The 20202-nt window shown below is 47.5% G+C and overlaps 1 protein-coding gene and 1 non-coding gene across 2 annotated transcripts; both read left to right on the top strand.

Annotated features, from left to right (window-relative positions):
- Positions 1 to 14896: 14896 nt before the first annotated feature.
- Positions 14897 to 15033, top strand: LOC129405350 (small nucleolar RNA SNORA70). Its single transcript, XR_008630512.1, has one exon. It is a non-coding gene; the product is annotated as a small nucleolar RNA SNORA70 (small nucleolar RNA).
- Positions 14949 to 15453, top strand: LOC105942981 (60S ribosomal protein L10-like). The gene is made up of 2 exons (XM_012932592.2): positions 14949 to 14995; positions 15082 to 15453. Exons 1-2 carry the CDS (start codon positions 14949 to 14951, stop codon positions 15395 to 15397), a joined length of 363 nt encoding a protein of 120 aa, XP_012788046.2. The 3' UTR covers positions 15398 to 15453.
- Positions 15454 to 20202: the final 4749 nt, after the last annotated feature.

Below are 20202 nucleotides of genomic sequence, written 5' to 3'. Positions count from 1 at the left end.
TAGAGCCAGGAGTAAGCCCTGTGCATCGCTGGGTGTGACCCGAAAAGCAATATATATATATATATATATATATATATATATATATATATATATATATATACATCTCATAGGGTTGTGTAGAATCAAGATTCAAACACATTTAACAGTATTTAACAGAAGGCTCAACTAGCAATAGCAGCTTAGTAAACCCTCAGACAAGGACTTAATGTCCCCATTTTTCACAAATTTTCTTTTACTGAAGTATTCTTTGATCATTCTATTGGCCATTTAGTGGTAACAAGCAATATAAGATAAATTATTGTGGGCCTGCTCCGGGACAGGCTTGAGGGTGGTTGGGGAAATGGAGGCAGGATGGAGGGAGCTGACAGTGGAGGGATTGGGTGTTGGAACATTGAATGCCCGTAACAAATCATCATGAACAACTTTGTAAACCATGGTGTTTAAATAAAGTCTGGAAAAGAAATAAACCTCATTGTGTTTAGTTATCTCTTCTAGGATTCTTTTAAGCCTCTTTTAGTGGCCTCTTTCCCCCACTCCCCCTTTTTTTCTTCTCTAATGCTTTTAACTTCTGGAGCTTGAGCCATAGCACAACAGGTAAGGCATTTGCCTTGCAAGAGGCTGACACAGGTTTGATTCCCAGCATCCTATATGGTTCCTTGAGAACCGCCAGGAGTGATTCCTGAGTATAGAGACAGGAGTAACCCCTGTGCATTGCTGGATTGCCGGGGGTGAAAAAAAAAGAAAAAAAAAAACGCTTTTAACTTCTAAGCTACGTTTTGGGGCTGGGGGCGATAGTATATGCCTGTCTTGCACGCAGCGAATCCCAGTTGGTTCCGTAGCACCCACCGTCCCTGGAGCATTGCCAGGCCCAGTGTTGGAGGCCTCTGGGCACTGCTGGGATGGCCCGGGGACCCTGGAGCATGAGAAACAGGACTTGGGAGGCCAAAAGCAAAATTTAAGAGCGAACAATTTTTTGTTTATTTTGCTTTAGAGTCACATATGGCAGTGCTCAGGGCTTACTGCTGGCTCTCTGTACTTAGGGATCACTTTTGTTAGTGTTCAGGGGACTGTATGGGGTGCCAGGGATTGGACCTAGGTCAGTCATGTGCAAGGCAGGTGCCCTGCCCACTGTACTATGGCTCTGGCTCCCTAAAAACATTTTTTTTAAAAAAAAGGGATTACTCCTGGCTCATACACTCAGGAATTACTCCTGGCGGTGCTCAGGGGACCATATGGAATGCTGGGAGCCAAACCTGGGTCAGCCGCATGCAAGGCAAACACCTTACCCACTGTGCTATCGCTCCAGTCCCCCTTCCCCCAATTAAAAAAATTTTTTATTTTATTTTTATAAGGTTGTTCACAATAATTTATTACATTTAATATCCCAGTACCAATCCCACCACCATTACACCTTACCCACCACCATTATTTCGAATTTTCCCAACCACCACCCACAATTTTTTAAGATAGAATGAAAAAGCTGTAAAATTCACCCTTTTATTTTTTAATTTTAATTTTTTTTTGCTTTTTGGGTCACCCCTGGCGACGCACAGGGGTTCCTCCTGGCTCTGTACTCAGGAATTACTCCTGGCGGTGCTCAGGGTACCATATGGGATGCTGGGAATCAAACCCAGGTTGGCTGTGTGTAAGGCAAACACACAGTACTATCTGTGTGTACTATCTGTGTGTATCCCGCTGTACTATCGCTCCTACCCCAAAACGCACCCTTTTAAAATATGAATGTAGGGGCTGGAGCGATAGCACAGCCGGTAGGGCGTTTGCCTTGCACGCGGCCGACCCGGGTTCTAATCCCAGCATCCCACATGATCCCCTGAGCATCGCCAGGGGTAATTCCTGAGTGAAGAGCCAGGAGTAACCCCTGTGCATCGCCGGGTGTGACCCAAAAACCAAAACCAAAAAACAAAAACAAAAACAAAAAAATAAAATATGAATGTAATTCAACATCGTTTAGTAAATTTGGGGCATTGTACAATCATCACCATTATCAAATTCCAGAACATCCTTTTCAAATAAGAAACTGATTCATGAGCAGTCACCCACAACTCCCACTTCCCCTGGCAACCAGCACTCAGCTTTCTGTCTCCATGGACTGGCCTATTCTGGACAGTTTGTGTGAATGGAATTACATAAGAACGGCTTTGTTGTTGTTGTTGCTGTTTTGACTTAGCATAATGTTTTCAAGGAACAAATAGTGCTCTGCAGTGCTGGACTTAGAACTGGATGTGGCTGGCAGGGAGTGCTGGGGGGCGCTAGAGTGCTTGTCTTGCTGGACCCACTTTCCATCCCGGCACCAACCCGAGTGACCCCTGTGAGCATAGTCGCGTGTGGCCCAAACGCCTGCCTAATATTTTGTGTGCGTTTGGGCCCAACTGTGTGCTCAGAGTCTATTTCTAGCTTAGTGCTTGGGGAGTCACTCCCAGCAGTGCTCAGGGGACTGCGTGGTACAGGGGGGTGGAACCAGGGTTCCCACATACAAAGCACAAGCTCCAGCCCTTCAAACCTTCCTCCTAGTTCCCTGGGCTTGAATGTCTATGGCCAAATAATATGTCGTTGATGAAAAGGGCTAAGTTTTGTTTATTCCTTATCAACTGGCAGAGAGCCTCTCACACCCCAGAAGAAAGCTGCCCAGGGTCCGACAGACGGATCAGGCTTTCTTGAAGTACCTCCCTTGCTTCTATACTGTTCCTTTTTCCTGGACTTGAGAGAAAGCCTGAAAACGTGTCACTACCACGTGTGGAAGAACCGCTTCGTATTCTTCCATAAGGGATATGTCTGTAAGTCCTATAAGAAGAAGTCTGAGTAGATACAAGGGCCAGGGGGATTGCCCCATAGCTGGAAGCCTGCTTCATGAGCGGAGGGGAGAAGGCAGATGGAATAGAGAAGGGATCACTAAGAAAATGATGGCTGGAGGAACCAGTTGGGATGGGAGATGCATGCCGAAAGTAGATAATGGACCAAACATGATGACCTCTCAGTGTCTGTGTTGCAAGCCATAATGCCCCAAAGTAGAGAGAGAGTATGGGGAATATTGTCTGCCATGGCGGCAGGGGGAGGGTGGGAAAGGGGGGGTATACCCGGGATATTGGTGGTGGGGAATGTGCACTGGTGGAGGGATGGGTGTTTGATCATTGTGAGATTGAAACCCAAACATGAAAGCTTGTAACTATCTCACGGTGATTCAATAAAATTAAAAAAAGAAGAAGAAGAAGAAGTCTGGTTTGGAATACGTGAGAGAAGCCCAGGAGTTTGTATTGTGTGTGTTTGTTCTGTTTTGGGACCACATGTGGCTCAGGGCTCAGCCGTCAGCCTCTCGTCTCGTGGTGGTGCTTGGGGTGCCAGGCTCCCACATGCAAAGCCTGTCCTCCAGCTCTTCTCATGATCCTCCTGGGCTGGAGACTAGTTTTATTTATTTATTTTTTTTGGTCACACCCAGCGATGCTCAGCGGTTACTCCTGGCTCTGCACTCAGGAATTACTCCTGGCAGTGCTGGGGAGAGACCATATGTGATGCCGGGGATCGAACCTGGGTCAACAAGGCAAACGCCCTACCTGCTGTACTATCGCTCCAGCCCCTGGTGTTTGGTTTTGCATGGTGCTGGAGGACTATTCTTGGCTCTGTCCTCAGGAGTGACTTCTGGCTCTGCCAGGGGGACCATAGCAGTGCTGAGGATTTAAAGCAGTGTCAGCCACATTCAAGTGCCTTAATCCCTGCACTGTCTCTCCAGACCCTTAAATCTGGATTCTAATAGCAATTGACCTTACCAGGGAAAGTCAGAAAGGCAAGTGGTAGATCATTGACTAAGGCTTTTTTGAAAACAAAGTTGAAAATGTTACTAATAGAATTACTACAAAGTGCCTACATTAATATTCTGACCCATATCGCCTGAGTGGGAGATATACATTCGAAGGGCTCATGGCCAGAGGAGTTGCATTGTGGAAATTAATTAGCCACCCTGGAGTGAGTAAAGAAGCCAAGTTTAGCTTTAAAGAAAGCCAACAGCCTGGAAGAATTCCACCTCTGCACAGATCTTTATAGTATTGACCTGAACGTTTACAAATGCATGCAGGTCAACCAACTAGAGTGCTTTTTAATTCAGGAAATTTTAACTCATCCAACTCATCCTCTGTAGAGATTTTTTTTTTTTAGGTGAGCAAGAACAATGGAATCAGTCTTTTTTTGGGACGGGGAAGAGAGTACACCCAACAATACTCAGGGGTTACTCCTGGTTTTGTGCTCAGGAATTACTCTGGGGGTGCTCAGGGGACCTTATGAGATGTCAAGGATCGAACCCTGGTCAGTTGCACGCAAGGTAAATGTCCTACTCTCTTGTACTATCGTTCTGGCCCTGATATCACAGACTTCTTATGAGAGATCTTTTTTGGGGCCAGAGACAAACTGTAGACTATAGCAAAGAGTAACCAATTTGGTTTCAATACTTCTTTTTTTAAAGTTTTTTTTTCCTTTTTGGGTCACATCCAACGATGCTCAGGGGTTACTCCTGGCTCTGCACTCAGAAATTACTCCTGGTGATGCTCAGGGGACCTTATGGGATGCCAGGGATTAAACCTGGGTCGGCCGTGTCCAAGGCAAACACCCTCCCCGCTGTACTATTGCTCCAGTCCCTGGTTTCAATACTTTTGCCATTACCTTTTCCATGATCAAAACAGTATTGTGTCTTGGGTTTTGGTTTTTTTTTTTTTTAACACATTTTAATAGATTTAATGTGCTTTGCTTCAGCCGCATAGGGTCCCTGAACCTGCCAGTAGTCATCCCTGAGCGTAAAGCAAAAAAAAGCCCTGAGCACAGTCAGGTGTGGCCTCCAATACAAAACAGAAAAGCAAGCAAAACAGAATGAAAAAAAAATTCCAGACATTGCTAAATATTCTGTGCTGGAGCGTTGTTTCTTTTTTTTTTTTTTTTTTTTTTTTGGGTTTTGGTTTTTATATATTTCTGTTTTTAAGCTCTCCTGTTGGTGCTCAGTGCTTACTCCTGGCTCTGTGCCTGGGGGATATGGGGTGACGTGGACCAAACCCAGGTAAGCCATGTGCAAGGCAAACATTCTATACACTGTACTATTGCTTAGGACTCCAGAAAAAGTACATTCTATACGTATATATATATATATATATACATATATATATATTTAAAGTTAAAACATGTTTTATTTGGACAAAAAATAAAAACACGTTTTATTTTGTCTGGGGGTGTGTGTGGGGGGAGAGTAACTTGCTCAAGAGAGAACATGGGCTTCTCCAGAGTGGAGAGAGAGCCCTGTACCCATCCCAGTGTTAAAGTATGATGGCATAAAAGTATATATCTCAGGAGGGGAGATGGGGGGCTGGAGCGATAGCACAGCGGGTAGGGCATTTGCCTTGCATGCGGCCGACCCAGGTTCAAGTCCCAGCATCCCATATGGTCCCCAAGCACTGCCAGGGGTAATTCCTGTGCATCACCAGGTGTGACCCAAAAAGCAAAAAAAAAAAAAAAAAAAAAAAAAAGAGGGCAGATGTGGCTGACACATGTGCTTGGGCAGCAGATTCACTCAGAAGTATATTTTACAAGAAGATTGTTAGGGGTAGGGGATGTGATGGGGAAGAGAGCATTTGCCTTGTGTGTGTGAAGCCCTGGATTTGAGCCCCAGCACTATAGGACGAGAAAACTTTAGAAGATTCAGGAACGGCCAATGGAAAGGTTTTGCATTATAGCCTGAGGCTGAGCATCTGACTCCCCAAGGGCCGAGTGTGAGCCCTCTGGCATCACAGCAGGGAACCATCTCTGACACACACAGCCAGGGGCGTGAGAGCACTGCAAGGGAAGGGTCCAAGCCCTGGCAAGCAAACGACCTGTCGTGCAGGTCTGTGGTGCAAGGAGCAAGGACGGAAGCAGCAAGGAAGTGGGGGAACCCACCCCCTTTAACCTGAAAGATGTTGGATACAATGCAAAATAAGGGTTGTCAAATCAAGCTTCAGCAATCAGAGATGTTTGGGGCCAATCTCAGTTTATTTGTCTAGCCTACTATTGCCTTATTTCAGGAGTTCTTAAAAACCCAACATGTGCAGGAGAATTTTAGGATGCATTTCTGATTGACCAAATATATTTATGGTTTGTTGTTTTTTTTTGGGCCATAGCTGGCAGTGCTTAGGCAAGCACCCTAGTTGCTGTACTATGTCCCCCGTTCCTGATTATTATTATTATTAAATAAAAAAGGGGGCATGGCATTCCCCAGTGATGCCCAGAGGTCCCTGAGCCTGTCCTGGTGATACCTTCTACTTGGTCTGGCCTGATGGTTCAGCGGTCCTGATGGTTTGGTGCTCGGACCCAGAGCCTGGTGAGGCTTGAGGCTCCCAGGATTGCACTGGGTGATACTTGTGGGGATCATGTAAGGACAGAACTTGAACCCAGGGTCCTGTACACATAGGATATAAGCTGCAGCCTTTGACTGAGATGTAACAACGAATTGCTTGGTATGAGGAAAATATCTTTGGCTCAAAAGAGGCCACGCCCACTTCTGTTGAGGCCACGCCCACTACCAAAATGTGGCTGGGTGCGGGGGCAGGAGGGAGCAAACTGGACGTAGCAGCGCTGGAGGGTGGCGAAGGGGTAGATGGGCAGTGCTCAGGCAGGGTGGGAATTCAGGGTCCGAAGAGGAGACGAGGAGACGGCAAGGGGGGTGGGGAGGTGCAGGCACGGGAAGCTGCAGCCTTTGAATAATCTTCCTGGCCCTAATTTAAAAAAAATTTAAACTTAATATTTGGTGGTGGTGCCGCTGGGGTCACACCCTACCGTAAGTTCAGGGGTCACGTCCAGCAAAGTGGGGTGGTGCCGGCATTGAATCCAGGCCCCTTTTCCCCACCTCAAGGTACGTGTTCCACCACTGAGCCACAGGCCCAGGATTTTTGTTTGTTTGGGGGCCACACATGGCAGAGCTCAAGGCTGACTTCTGGCTCTGTGCTCAGGGATCACCCCTGGCAGGGCTCGAGGACCATACGGGATGCCAGAGATTGAACTTGAGTTGGCCACACGGGGCAAGTGCCTTCTGTGCTGTCCTATCTCTCTGATCCGGGCCCAGCATGTCAAAATATATCTGTAGGCCATGATCACATCTAGCAATATTACTATTTTTTTTAATCCTCTCATACTAAGTCTGAACTCAGATTTGCTCCAGTGTCTCAAAGCTGAACCTTTACAGTTGGTTGCTCCTAATCAGAATCTGAAATAAATCCACACAGGGCTTTTGGTTCTGCTCTTAAGTTCCTTTTGCTTTGTAAGAGACCTCCTTCCTTCCTATGGTCAGGGCACCATTGTTGAAATTGGATGAATTGAGCCAGAGAGATAGTACAGTGAGTAGGGCGTTTGCCTTGCACGTGGCCAACCCGAGTTCAATTCCCGGCGTCCCACATAGTCCTCCAAGCACTGGCAGGAGTAATTCGTGAGTGCAGAGCCAGGAGTAACCCCTGAGCATCGCCGGGTGTGACCCAAAAAGAAAAAAAAAAAGAGAAATAAATTGGATGAATTCCCATCCATTTCTGGATTTTTGCCTTTCCTATCTGTCACTTACTCAGCTTCTTTCTTTCTCCTTCGCTTTGTTTTTTTCATTTCCTGTCAGTTGGTGTAATGAGATGAGGGTTGAATTTTCAGAAAAAAAAAAAAAATCCAGAGTTTTCCTGGGGCTGGAGAGATAGTCCAGGGGTCAAGGCCCTTGCCTGATATGCAGCCCTTCAAGCAGGGCAAGTTGAGGGCAGGGCTCTGACGGCTGCCTCGAGCCTGTTTTGGCCGAGGCCATCAAGGTTCTAACCAACAGTGTTATTTGAAGCCTGGGATCTTCCCCCTCCCCCACTCCCCTTCCCTGTGCCATGCTCCGGCTAGGATGATGGGGTGCACTTATCCGCCTGGGTGTGGTGCTCGCTGGGGGCCACACACCGGGTGGTAGTGCTTCTGTCTGCTGAGGGTGGCACCTCTTTTATTTTGCTGCTTGCAGACCTGCCCCGTGATGGGGTGACGTGATTCCGGTCTGGTGGTCGTGCACAGTCTGAGCCTTAGGGTAGCAATCCCCGGGGTGGGGGTTGGGTAGTTAGTCAGTCCTGCACATTTTTGGTGGGGCCTGGGACCACCCCCAGCTGTGCTCAGCACTTACTCCTGGCTCTGTGCTCAGCACTTACTCCTGGCTCTGTGCTGAGGGATCCCTCCTGGTGGGCTCAGGGGGCCATATGGGATGCCTGGGACGAATCAGGGTTGGCCGCGTACAAGGCAAATGCACTACTCGCTGTACTACCGCTCTGAGCCCCGCAGCCACAGTCTTAAGTTACAGTGCATTGACGGAGTGGGCCCCTGCAGCTGTGCTGCTCACACAGACGTGGCCACACATTGTTTGCAATGCTGAGGATCACGCCATCAGGATCTGGGCGGCCAGGCACTAGGGGTTGGGTGTGATGCTAGGATCATGCTTGGCACATATGGGCGACACTGGAGAGAACAGTTGGGGCCTCACACTTGCAGAGCGGGTACCAGCTCCTGGTCCTAGACGTTGGGGAGAATTCTACCTCAGTAAATCCTGCACAGGGTGGTTTTTTTTTGGGGGGGTTGTTGAGTCACACTCGATGCTCAGGGGTTACTCCTGGCTCTATACTCAGGAGGCTCTGTACTCAGGAATGACTCCTGGTGGTGCTCAGGGGACCATATGGAATGCCGGGGATCAAACCCAGGTTGGCTGTATGCAAGACAAACACCCTCTCCACTGTGTTTTCGATTAGGCCCCCACATGGTGTGGCTCTAAGGGGCACTGAGCCATCGTGTCCTGTGGGTGTCTGGTTCCCATCCCTCACCTCATATCCAGTCGAGCTGCTGTCACGGGGCCCCAGAGGCCTCTACTGCTGTGATCTGTGCCATCCAGCCAGGACACAAGGTCCCTGCATTCACTGGGACATGGAATGCCCTTCATGTTTGTAGTGTCAATTAGCGCCGTTCTCATCCTTTCTATTTCTGAACTGCTCATCTCTAGGGAACCCACTTTCAATATTTTATTAATGTCTACCGCTTGACATTTTGAGCAAAACATTTGTTTCATTGGTTTTTCCATAAACGTGACGATTCATCTTGGTAGTTTCATTTGCCTTTTTTTAAAGTTACATTTTAAATAGCATTGTTGAGTGCATTGACACACAGGGAAAAATATACAGATGCTTAGAAGTAAAGGCAAACCTGCAGAGCCTTGTCAGTTGAAATTCTCGTGAAAGGCCACAGCTCAGCATTTTCCTGCCCTTGGAGAGAGAACAGGAAGCAGCTTCCTTGGGGCATAACAGAAGGTGCAGATCTCCCTGGATGAATGCAGTGTCATTGTACACCAGTGACGTTCACTGCTTTAGGCCAGGGTTCAGCCCATATGTTCAGGACATAGGCCAGTGTCCTTTGCTCCGGCAGAGGACAGGGAATTTTGAGCAACACAGCAGAGCCCTTTGGGGAATCACAATTCTACACAGTCTGTTCGGAGATCGTCAAGTTGCTTCTAAAGCCTTGATATTTTATGCCTCTCGGCAGCAACTTGGCTTTGAGATGAAATGATCACACAACTCAAGACAGCATAAAGGGGGTTGGAGCGATAGCACAGCGGGTAGGGCATTTGCCTTGCACGCGGCTGACCTGGGTTCGATTCCCAGCATGCCTTATGGTTCCCTGAGCACCGCCAGGAGTAATTCCTGAGTGCATGAGCCAGGAGTAACTCCTGAGCATGTGACCTCCCCCCCCCAAAAAAAAGACAGCACAAAGGAGTCAAGAATCTTGATTTATTGGCTTTTGGGGTCACACCCTGCCATGCTCAGGGGCACTCAGGAATTACTCCTCGTGCTGCTTGGGGGACCACTTGGGATACCAGGGATTGAACACAGGTTAGCCATGTGCAAGGCAAGTATTTTACCTGCTGTTGTTTTGACCCAGGAGTAGAGAAGCTTGGAAGAGAGACTGGCAAATTAGGGAGACATACTCCACCAAATGAGGCCACCCCCATCCTGCTACTCCTGGCCCTTCCCAGGAACGTGGATCTGGGGTGACTGGAGCTTTTGGTGTTTCAAGAGCAGCCAGATATCTGAGTTCTCACATGCGCTCTCTGAGTTTCAGATCTTGGCATTTATTTCAGTGAATTTTAAAGACAGTGATGGTTAAATTGAATATGCCTATGGGTTACCATTTGGGGCTTTTGATTTAGGGGACACAGCAGTTTAAATTAATAATTCCGTGAAACAGAACCAAACCCTGCTTTTTTTTTTCAGATCAAGATAAGTGAAAATTAGAGACCGTAACTGATTTGCTGATGCCGTTCCAGGGCAGAGACTGAAGCCATAAACCTTACAGGAATAAATGGCCTAGACACTGGCCAGTAGCCAGAGGCCCGGCGTTTGCAATGGTGTGCCATTTGTCACTTAGACATTCTGGATGAATGGATGACCAGTGCAGAGCCGTAACTCAAAGTCCACGCTCTGTTGCTCATGGGCTGATCTTCCTATCAGGAAGTTATGGCCTCACTGAGCTACTTGCTCCTGGCTTCCCCCAGAGGAAAAGAGAATTTACCTGGATTGGTTTCCAAAATGCTAATAAGCCTGGAGGCTGGAACCGTAGTTTGCCAGGTAGGGTACTTGCTTTGCATGCAGTCCACTCAGGTCTATCCCCGGCACCTATATGGTCCCCTAAGTCCCCCCAGGAGTGATCCCTGAGTGCAGAGACAAGAGTAAGCCCTGAGGAGTGCCTAGTGTGGCTCAACCCCTCACACACACACACACACACACACACACACACACACACACACACACACACATGCTAAGCCTTGACTTTCAGAGCTGGCAGTGAGAATTTAGGCGGATTGCTTTTTGGAGAGTGGTGGCATGTTCTCTTGGGATTGGATTTCATTGTTGTCTTCTGCTTAACCAGAGAGAAAAAACCTGGTATGACAATGTATGGGTGTAGTGATCTTCTTCATGGCTCACTAGGTGCAATGATAAATCTAAACTTTGGGAGATTCTGGGCCAGAGGGATAGTACGGTGGGTAAGGCACGTGCCCTACATACAGCTGACTCTGGTTCAATGCCCAGCACTGCATGTAGTCTCCTGAGTTCTTCCAGGAGCGATGCGTGAGCACAGAACCAGAAGTAAGCCCTGAGTACAGCCAGGTGTGGCCCCTCAAAACACATACACACACACACACACACACACACACACATGCACACACACAGACACCCAACCACTTTGGGAGATTTAGTAGGTTTAGACCTAAAAGTGTAATTTAAATAAAATTTGGAGTATCCTGGAAGAAGCCAGTCTATTGTGGGTTGGACTTCTGGTTCTGCTTTTGTTGGACTGCCCCTTTCTCTGCTCTAGATTAATTGAATTAGATCAATCTAATTGTAACACTCAGTTATTCCACAGCTTATGCTTCATTTTCCAAAAAGCTGGCTCTTCTTATTTATTATTTTCATTGGCTACTCATTTCTTTCTTGGTTTTCTGTATGTGAGGAGCTGCCCTATTTGCAAGGTGGTCCAGACAGACCTTCAATGTCTGTCTGAACATTGATATTAGTTGGGATGTAGACTAATTAATGGTTGTGAGGAAACAGTTTTCCATGGACTCATTTACATATATGTGTGTGTGTGTGTGTGTGTGTGTACATATTTGTGTGTTTGGGCTGTACCCTGCAGTGCTCAGGGCTCACTCCTGGCTCTGTACTCAGGACTCACTCTTGGAGGTGCACAAGGAACCATATGCAGTACCAAGGATTGAATTGGTATTAGGTGCACGCAAGGCAAGTACCCAAACATCTGTATTCTTTCTCTGGCTCCTCATTACAGTATTTTTTATGAGCATGATGAAATCCCTTATGATTTTTTTCTCCTATGAAACAACTACCAAATATTAAAATGTGGTTCGTTTTTGGCTATGAGTTGGTGCTCAGGGATTACTCCTAGCAGTGCCTGGAATCCAAGGTTGGCTACCTGCAAGGCCAGCGCGTTGACCTCTGTATTATTTCTCTGACCCCTAGATACTACACTTCAACATCACAATGAAATACAAGTATATACTCACCCAGATTGCTTAAGTTAAAAAGTCCTGGTAAACTGTAATTTTGGGGAGCACACGGAACAACTGAAAATGACTGTTGGTGGGGGTGTGCCTTAGTCTGGCAATTTAGGCACCCTGTTGGCCACGATGTCCCCAAGTTGGTTGTGGGCATGTCCTATGACCTGGCCACTTACACTGAGGGTGTATACTAAACAGATGTGTATACACAGATGTGCCAAAGGACCCCCACAAAAACATCACACAGGCATTTTTGACAAGGGCTGCAGCTGCTCTTGATATCATCAGCCACCCAGGTCTCCTCCAGAGAGGGTGAGTTGTATAAAGTTGAACCTATTAAGGAAGTTTGACCCCTTCATATAATAGAATACTGTATGGGGGCAAAAGTGAGTCAACTCCAGCTTCTCTGAGCTCTATGGCTGAGTGGAATAAACATAATATTGAGCGAAAGAAGTCAGTATTCCTCCCCATACCTGAGAGTTACCCTCTCCATGACTTTATTTCTACAAAATACTGACACAAATAACTCAGGCAAATTCAGAGATGGAGTTGGGAGGTAGGATGGAGCTGCCCAGGAAGCAGTCAGTGATTGAATGGTTGAGCTCTCACAGACGCCAGAAGTTTTTTCTCTGATCTTTCTTTTTTTATTCTTTTTTTTTTCTTTTTGGGTCACACCCAGCGATGCACAGGGGTCACTCCTGGCTCTGCACTCAGGAATTACCCCTGGCAGTACTCAGGGGACCATATGGGATGCTGGGAATCGAACCCGGGTCGGCCGCGTGCAAGGCAAACGCCCTACCCGCTGTGCTATCGCTCCAGCCCCTCTTTTTTTATTCTTAAGGAACTATCCTAGCAATACCAGGGCTAGAACCGAGTACCTGACCCTTCTGGCATGTGCTATATCTCTCGAGCCACCTTCTGTCCTGGCTGTTCATGATTTGGAAGAGCTTGGCATGACTTCAGGACCGCTGTCATGATTCACGCCTTTTCCTCTACAGTGCTTGCACAGGTGTTTCTGCAATAGTTCATTTAAGATACTTGTACTCAGCGGGTAGGGCACTTGCCTTGCACATGGTTGACCCAGGTTTGATGTCTAGTACCCCATCGAGTCCCCTGAGCCTACCAGGAGTGATCCCTGAGAGCAGAGCCTTGAACTCCACCAGGTGTGGCCCCTCCAAAAAAGAAAACCAAAAATATTTGTATTGTGGGGCTGGAAAGAGAAAGTAGGAACCAAAGTACTTGTCCTGAATGAATCTGCAGTGTCCACATCCTGGTTTGAATCCCCTACACCACATATGATCCCTGAGCACTTGTAGGGATCACTCCTCAGTGTACAAGCCATGAACACCCCCATGAGCATGGTCCGATATGGCCTAAGAAACAAACAACAAAAATTTTTTAAAAACATGTACTTCTGTGAAGGCACGTTTTAATGAAAATATTAACAACATGGAAATCAATTTGATGCCTGATGCTAAGGCAATAATAATAATACGTTATTACAGTGCTGTCATTATCTGAATAAGTGGTTGTTGATGCTGAAACTCATCATTTTTAACTCCAAGTTCCACTGAATGGCCTGTAATTACCACTCCCTTTAAAAAGTAAGCTATCTCCAATTGTCCTTTTTTAAAAAAATCTATTTGCTATTGATTTATCCATTTACTACTGATTGATTGATTAGGTTGTGGGGCCACACCTGAGTGTCCAGGTGCTATTCCTGGCTTTAGACTCAGGAGTGAACCCTGGTGGTGTTGGGGGACCATATGTGGACTTAGAATTTTTTTTTTCTTTTTGGGTCACACCCAGCAATGCACAGGGGTTACTCCTGGCTCTGCACTCAAGAATTACCCCTGGTGGTGTTCACGGGACCATATGGGATGCTGGGAATTGAATCCAGGTCGGCCCCGTGCAAGGCAAACGCCCTACCCGCTGTGCTATAACTCCAGCCCCATAGGCTTAGAATTTGAACCAGAATTTGGCATACAAGGCAAGTGAGTGCCTTACCTCATGTACTATCTCTCTGGCAAGTCCTTTTTTCTGGGGGTCTGGGGGTTCGGTGGAGATTCCCAGTCAGTGGCGCTCAGGGCTTCCTCCTGGTTCTGAGCTCAGGGATCAATCCCGACAATACCCAGGGGACCATATGTGCTGCCATGATTGAACACGGGTCAGCTGCGTGGAAGGCAAGTATCCCACCAGCAGCACTATCTCTACAGCCCCTCTGACCGTTTTTATTTAAAAAGAAGTCCAGCAAATACCAGGTGATCTCCCTCGTCTGTGGTACCTAGAGAAACAAACACCAGGAATAGACCATATTAAATAAAGACAACCCCTTGGCCCCGGGTGACAGAACTAAGAATACCAAGTAAGTGGGGAGTGGGTTAGGGTGGGTGAACTGGGAGTAACAAAAGTGGGTGTTGAACTGCGGTGGTGGTGAGGTGAGATAATTGTGTATATCAAAACCATACACGTTAGCACTATTGTGAACACCTAAATTGTTAATACTTAAATTAAAAAATTTTAAAAAAGAATCCAGACAGCAGCGAATCCAGTGCCTAAAATGGAAATATTCATAGTCTTGAGGTTCCAGTGGAAGAAGAATTCCATCAAAAATGGCACTATTGGGGCTGGAGTGATAGCACAGTGGGTAGGGCGTTTGCCTTGCACACGGCCGACCCAGGTTCGAATCCCAGCATCCCATATGGTCCCCTGAGCACCGCCAGGGGTGATTCCTGAGTGCATGAGCCAGGAGTGACCCCGGTGCATCGCCGGGTGTGACGCAAAAAATAAAAAATAAAAAAAATGGCACTATTGGGGCAGCTAATTAAGCTGACCGTGCTCTCTGCCCTGTGAGGCCCGGTATGCAATGGCTGCCGACAGCAAGGGGCTCCTGGGTAGTATACGCAGCCTGTGGCTTGTACGGGCTGTGAGAAGGGACCCGGGAGACAGTCCTTTGCCCTGCTCGTCCCCATCCGCTCTCACACCGGCCCCCATCTCAGGCTCCAAACAGGTATGCGGGGAGCCTTCGGAAAGCCCCAGGGCACAGTGGCCAGGGTCCACATTGGCCAGGTCATCATGTCCATCCGCACCAAACTGCAGAACAAGGAGCATGTGATTGAGGCTCTCTGTCGGGCCAAGTTCAAGTTTCCTGGTCGCCAGAACACCCACATCTCCAAGAAGTGGGGTTTCACCAAGTTCAGCGCGGATGAGTTTGCAGACATGGTAGAGGAGAAGCGGCTCATCCCGGATGGCTGTGGCGTCAAATACATCCCCAACCGTGGGCCTCTGGACAAGTGGTGGGCACTGCACTCCTGAGAGTCCTGGAGCTGTGCCCTCCAGTCCCTGTTCCCCACCCCAGCACCCAAGCTCCCCATCCCATCCACCACAATAAAACCTGGTTCTTTTTTTTTTTTTTTTTTCTTTTTGGGTCACACCCGGTGATACACAGGGGTTACTCTTGGTTCTACACTCAGGAATTACTCGTGGCGGCACTCAGGGGACCATATGGGATGCTGGGAATTGAACCCAGGTCAGCCGCGTGCAAGGCAAACACCCTACCCACTGTGCTATTGCTCCAGCCCCTAAAACCTGGTTCTTAATAATAATAAAAAAAAGGCACATATTGGGGCTGGAGCGATAGCACAGTGGGTAGTGCGTTTGCCTTGCACACAGCTGACCCGGGTCCGATTCCCAGCATTCCATATGATCCCCTGAGCACCGCCAGGAGTAATTCCTGAGTGCATGAGTCAGAAGTAACCCCTGAGCATCACTGGGTGTGACCCAAAAGAAAAAAAAATAGCACGTACTGGGGCTGGAGCAATACCACAGAGGGTAGGACGTTTGCCTTGCATGAGGCCAACCTGAGTTCCATCCCCGGCATCCCATATGGTCCCCCCGAGCACTGCCAGGAGTAATTCCTGAGTGTAGAGCCAGGAGTAACTGCTGAGCATTGCCAGGTGTGGCCCCCTGCCCCTTTATACCCCCCACCCCCCAAAAGCACATGCCACTTGGAGCCCTTTGAATCCATTAATACATTTGAAACTTTAAATGCACTTGTTGGTTCTGGTGAGTGAAGGAGGGCTTGGTTCTGGAGATCAAACTCAGGACCTCACACTGGCTAGACATGCATTCTGCCGCTTGTACTGGCATCCCGGGCCCATTGTGCAGGGCTTGAAAGGCTCTGCAGATGAGCCGAGAATGCTGAGCTAGGCGTGTGCTCACTGTGCTTCTTTGTGCCTGCCCATGACAGTGAGTGATGACCAGCATGTGTGTGGTGCTTTACAAGGTCCAGAGTGCCACACCGCCAGGAGGCTTCTTGCTACAGGGCTCAGTTGGTGTCACTTTTAATCCAGCTGTCCGCTCTTACTGTCCTAGACGTGGAAGAGTAAGAAAACTTACCCTTGCCTGGGGACAAAACTCTCCAGCTAAAGGTGTGAGGGCGTCTTGCCTTGTTTCCAGTGGGTCTTGCCAGCTCTCTAGAAGGGCAGCACCAGGGTTGAAAAGAATTGGTGCCGCTCCGGTAGGGAACCCTGGTTCCATATGCAGTCCTTGCCCCCCGGGAGGCAGTGTTGGTGGGTGTGGTCATAGCCAGGGGAGATAACTGTGGTAGGCAACATGAGGCGAGATCGTGCTGTTCACTGCATATCCGGTTGTGGGAGAGATGTAAAGATGCCCAAGGAAGTATGTTCTAAATCTGATCAGGCTGTAAAGAACTTTACACCTCACCCTACAGAGTGTGTTCTTTAAGAGTGCTTCCCCGGGACTGGAGCAATAGCATAGCAGGTAGGGCACTTGCCTTGCACGCAGTAGACCTGGGTTCGATCCCCAGAATCCCATCTGGTCCCCTGAGCACTTCCAGGAGTGATTCCTGAGTGCAGAGCCAGGAGTAGCCCCTGTGCATCGCTGGGTGTGACCCAAAAAGAAAAAAAATGGTGATTCCCATTCAGAGCCCAGATCCATAGTACAACAGGTAGGGTGCTAGCATAGCTGACATGGCTTCGATCCCTGGCATCCCATATGGCCCCCCAAGCACCAACAAAAGTAATTCCTGAGTGCAGAACCAGGAGTGCTGGGTGTGACCCCCGCCCCCCAGAAAAAGAAAGGAGTGATTCCTCAGTGCAGAGCCAGAAGTAACCCCTGAACACCACTCAGGTATGGCCCCCAGACAAAAACAAATGAAAAAGAGTCCTTTCCATTTTAATTTCCCTTCATCACACACTTCAATCACATCCTTACTGCATTCAGTAAATATTTATTGAGCACCTACTACGTGCCTTCTTATTCTCAGGCTGTGGCAGGGAACGAAGCAGTTAAAATCCCTTGGGATTGATGGGGTTTATGTCCCAGCTAACTTACTCCCAAGAGGATGGCAGTCATGTGATGTTAATCTTCCCAAACTAACGGGAGTTGGGGGGCAGTGAGAGGTCACCTCCTCTCCTGACCGGGTCTTTGCAGGGCAGTGACTTTATGCATCAATACCCTAAACCTTACTGCTGTTATGACCGTATTACTTATACTATAACAAAAAATTATAAAGGGGGATGGCGAAATGGAGACAAAACCTACACATTATAAAAGGCCCCTTAATCTGTTGAACATGATGCACTTGGGTCATGAGTCAAAGTATACAAATAGAAGAGAATAAACGGAAGGGGTCTCTGACCTGCCCCCTTACTCCTCGTGTCACACCTTAACGCTCAGTCCACTAGTTCCCCCTCTTCTTGTGCTGTGCGTGTTTTTGCTTTTGTTTTTGAGCCACACCTGGCTGGCATGGGGCTTACTCCTGGGTCTGTGCTCAGGGATCACTCCTGGCTGGGCTCAGCTCCGTTTCTCTTGATGATCGACTGGCTTGGGGGGCTCCCTGCACTAAAAATTACGATCAGTGAACAAATAAAATGACTCAGCCCTTCTTCCAATTCCTTTGCTTTTCTTAATGTGCTAAGCTCTCTCCTAATACTTGTTTTTGGGGGAGAGGGAGGGCGGGCAGGGTTTGGGTCATACTCACCAGTGCACAGGGACTATTCCTGCCTCTGTGCTCAGGAGTGACCCCTGGGGGACCTAGTTTCACCCTGAGCATTGTTGGGAGGGACTTATGATACCCTGAACCCAGCACCATTGGATATGGTCCATCCCCCACCAAGAAAGGAAGAAAGAAAGAAAGAAAGAAAGAAAGAAAGAAAGAAAGAAAGAAAGAAAGAAAGAAAGAAAGAAAGAAAGAAAGAAAGAAAGAAAGAAAGAAAGAAAGAAAGAAAGAAAGAAAGAAAGTATAGGGAAATAAAGAGGGAGAGAAAGAAAAAAGAGAGAAAGAAAGAAGGAAAAGAGAAAAAGAGCGAGAAAGATAGAAAGAGAGGAAGAAAGAAAGAAAGAAGGAAAGAAAGAAAGAAAGAAAGAAAGAAAGAAAGAAAGAAAGAAAGAAAGAAAGAAAGAAAAAGAGAGAGAAAGAAAGAGAAAGAAATGAGTGGATCTGAAATAAGATAAAGGAAGAATGATCAACAGAGCAAGGGGAGTTGCAAGTTGGAAGCAAGAGGGGTGAAATTGTTGGACTGAAAAATTAGAGAGGAGAGTGCAGGGGTGAAGCACGTTCCTTAGATTCAGCTGAGCCTGGCTTGGTGTCTGCCACTGAGCAGAGATCCCAGCACCCTGGCCTGGGGGATCCCTGGGGGATGCGCAGAGCCTGAGGAGCACCACCGTCCAAGGGTGCTCTGAGCACTACTTGAGAGCGGCCTCCCGCCCCTAAATAAAAAGAATTAAGAGCCGGGAGAGGTGAGGTGAGGTGAGGCCAGGGCGCGCCATGCAGACCAGCGTCAGGCACTGAGGACTCCCAGCTCTTCACTGTGGCCGGCCCTCGCCTGCCCCTTCCAAGTCAGATCTGAGCCTCTCTTCTCGCCCCAGTCAGCCTGTCTGTCCCAGCGTCGTCTTGGCTGAGCTGCCCATGGCACCTGTCCTTGCTGGGCACAGCAGGCTCTGCAGAACCATCGCTTACGTGAAACTCGGCACATTCCTTAAATTCTTTGAGTATGACTTAAATTCTCTGAGTGTCAGCTTTCTCATCTCTACACCCGGGATTATGGTATTACCATCCACAGAGCTGTTTTAGGATTAAAAACCATTCTAGAGCCTTGCTCAAGAGCTGGAATGCTTTTAGTGTGTGTGTGTTTTTTTTTTTAACTGTGATTTAGCTTCCGGACCTCTTAGTTGAATTCTAAAAACAATATTTTAAAAAATATTAAATAATCTTTCATAGATTGTTTTACAATTGTAGATCTTTGTTAAATATTGTTTACCAAGTCTGGCTCCTCTATAAATATATTTTAGAATAATCTTGCCATTTAAATTCTTCAAAAAAAACCTAGAATAAGGGCTAGAGTAATAGTGCAGTGGGTGGGTCCTTGCCTTGGACTCAGATTCTATTCAGCACTCCATATTGCCCCTCGAGCCTGCCAGGATAGACCCCAAAGTGCAGAGCTAGGAGTAAGCCCTGAGCACCACCAGGTGTGACCTGAAAAACAAACAAACAAACAAACAAACAAACAAAAAGAGGGGCTGGAGCAATAGCACAGTGGGTAGGGCGTTTGCTTTGCATGTGGCCGACCCGGGTTCGATTCCCAGCATCCCATATGGTCCCCTATGCACCCATATGCACCCAGGAGTAATTCCTGAGTGCAGAGCCAAGAGTAACCCCTGTGCATCGCCAGATGTGACCCAAAAAGTAAAAAAAAAAAAATAGAGAAAAAAATCACAAAAAAAGACTAGAATTATGATAATGACTGATAGTGTCCATCAATTGAGGGGAATGGACAGCTTAATTAAATTACACTGAATCTTCCATACTGTGAAATGACTTAGTTCTTTTCTTTGCGAGAGGGCTGATTTTGGAGCAGTACCTGGTGGTGCTCAGGGGTTACTCCTGGCTCTGCACTCAGGAGTTACTTGTGGCAGTGGTCAGGGGATCATACAGGATGTCATGGATCGAATCCAGGTTGGCTGTGTGCAAGACAAATGCCCTACCTTCTGTACTATTGCTCCGACTCCTGAAGTGATGTATTACTTCATTTAATTTGTCTTCTCAATCTCTTCTCAGCAATATTGTATAGTGTGTACTGCACATAGTTTACACGTCT

Source organism: Sorex araneus, chromosome 5 (genome assembly GCF_027595985.1).
Source record: "Sorex araneus isolate mSorAra2 chromosome 5, mSorAra2.pri, whole genome shotgun sequence".
NCBI classification, from domain to species: domain Eukaryota; kingdom Metazoa; phylum Chordata; class Mammalia; order Eulipotyphla; family Soricidae; genus Sorex; species Sorex araneus.
This window is presented reverse-complemented; position numbering and strand designations above follow the sequence as displayed.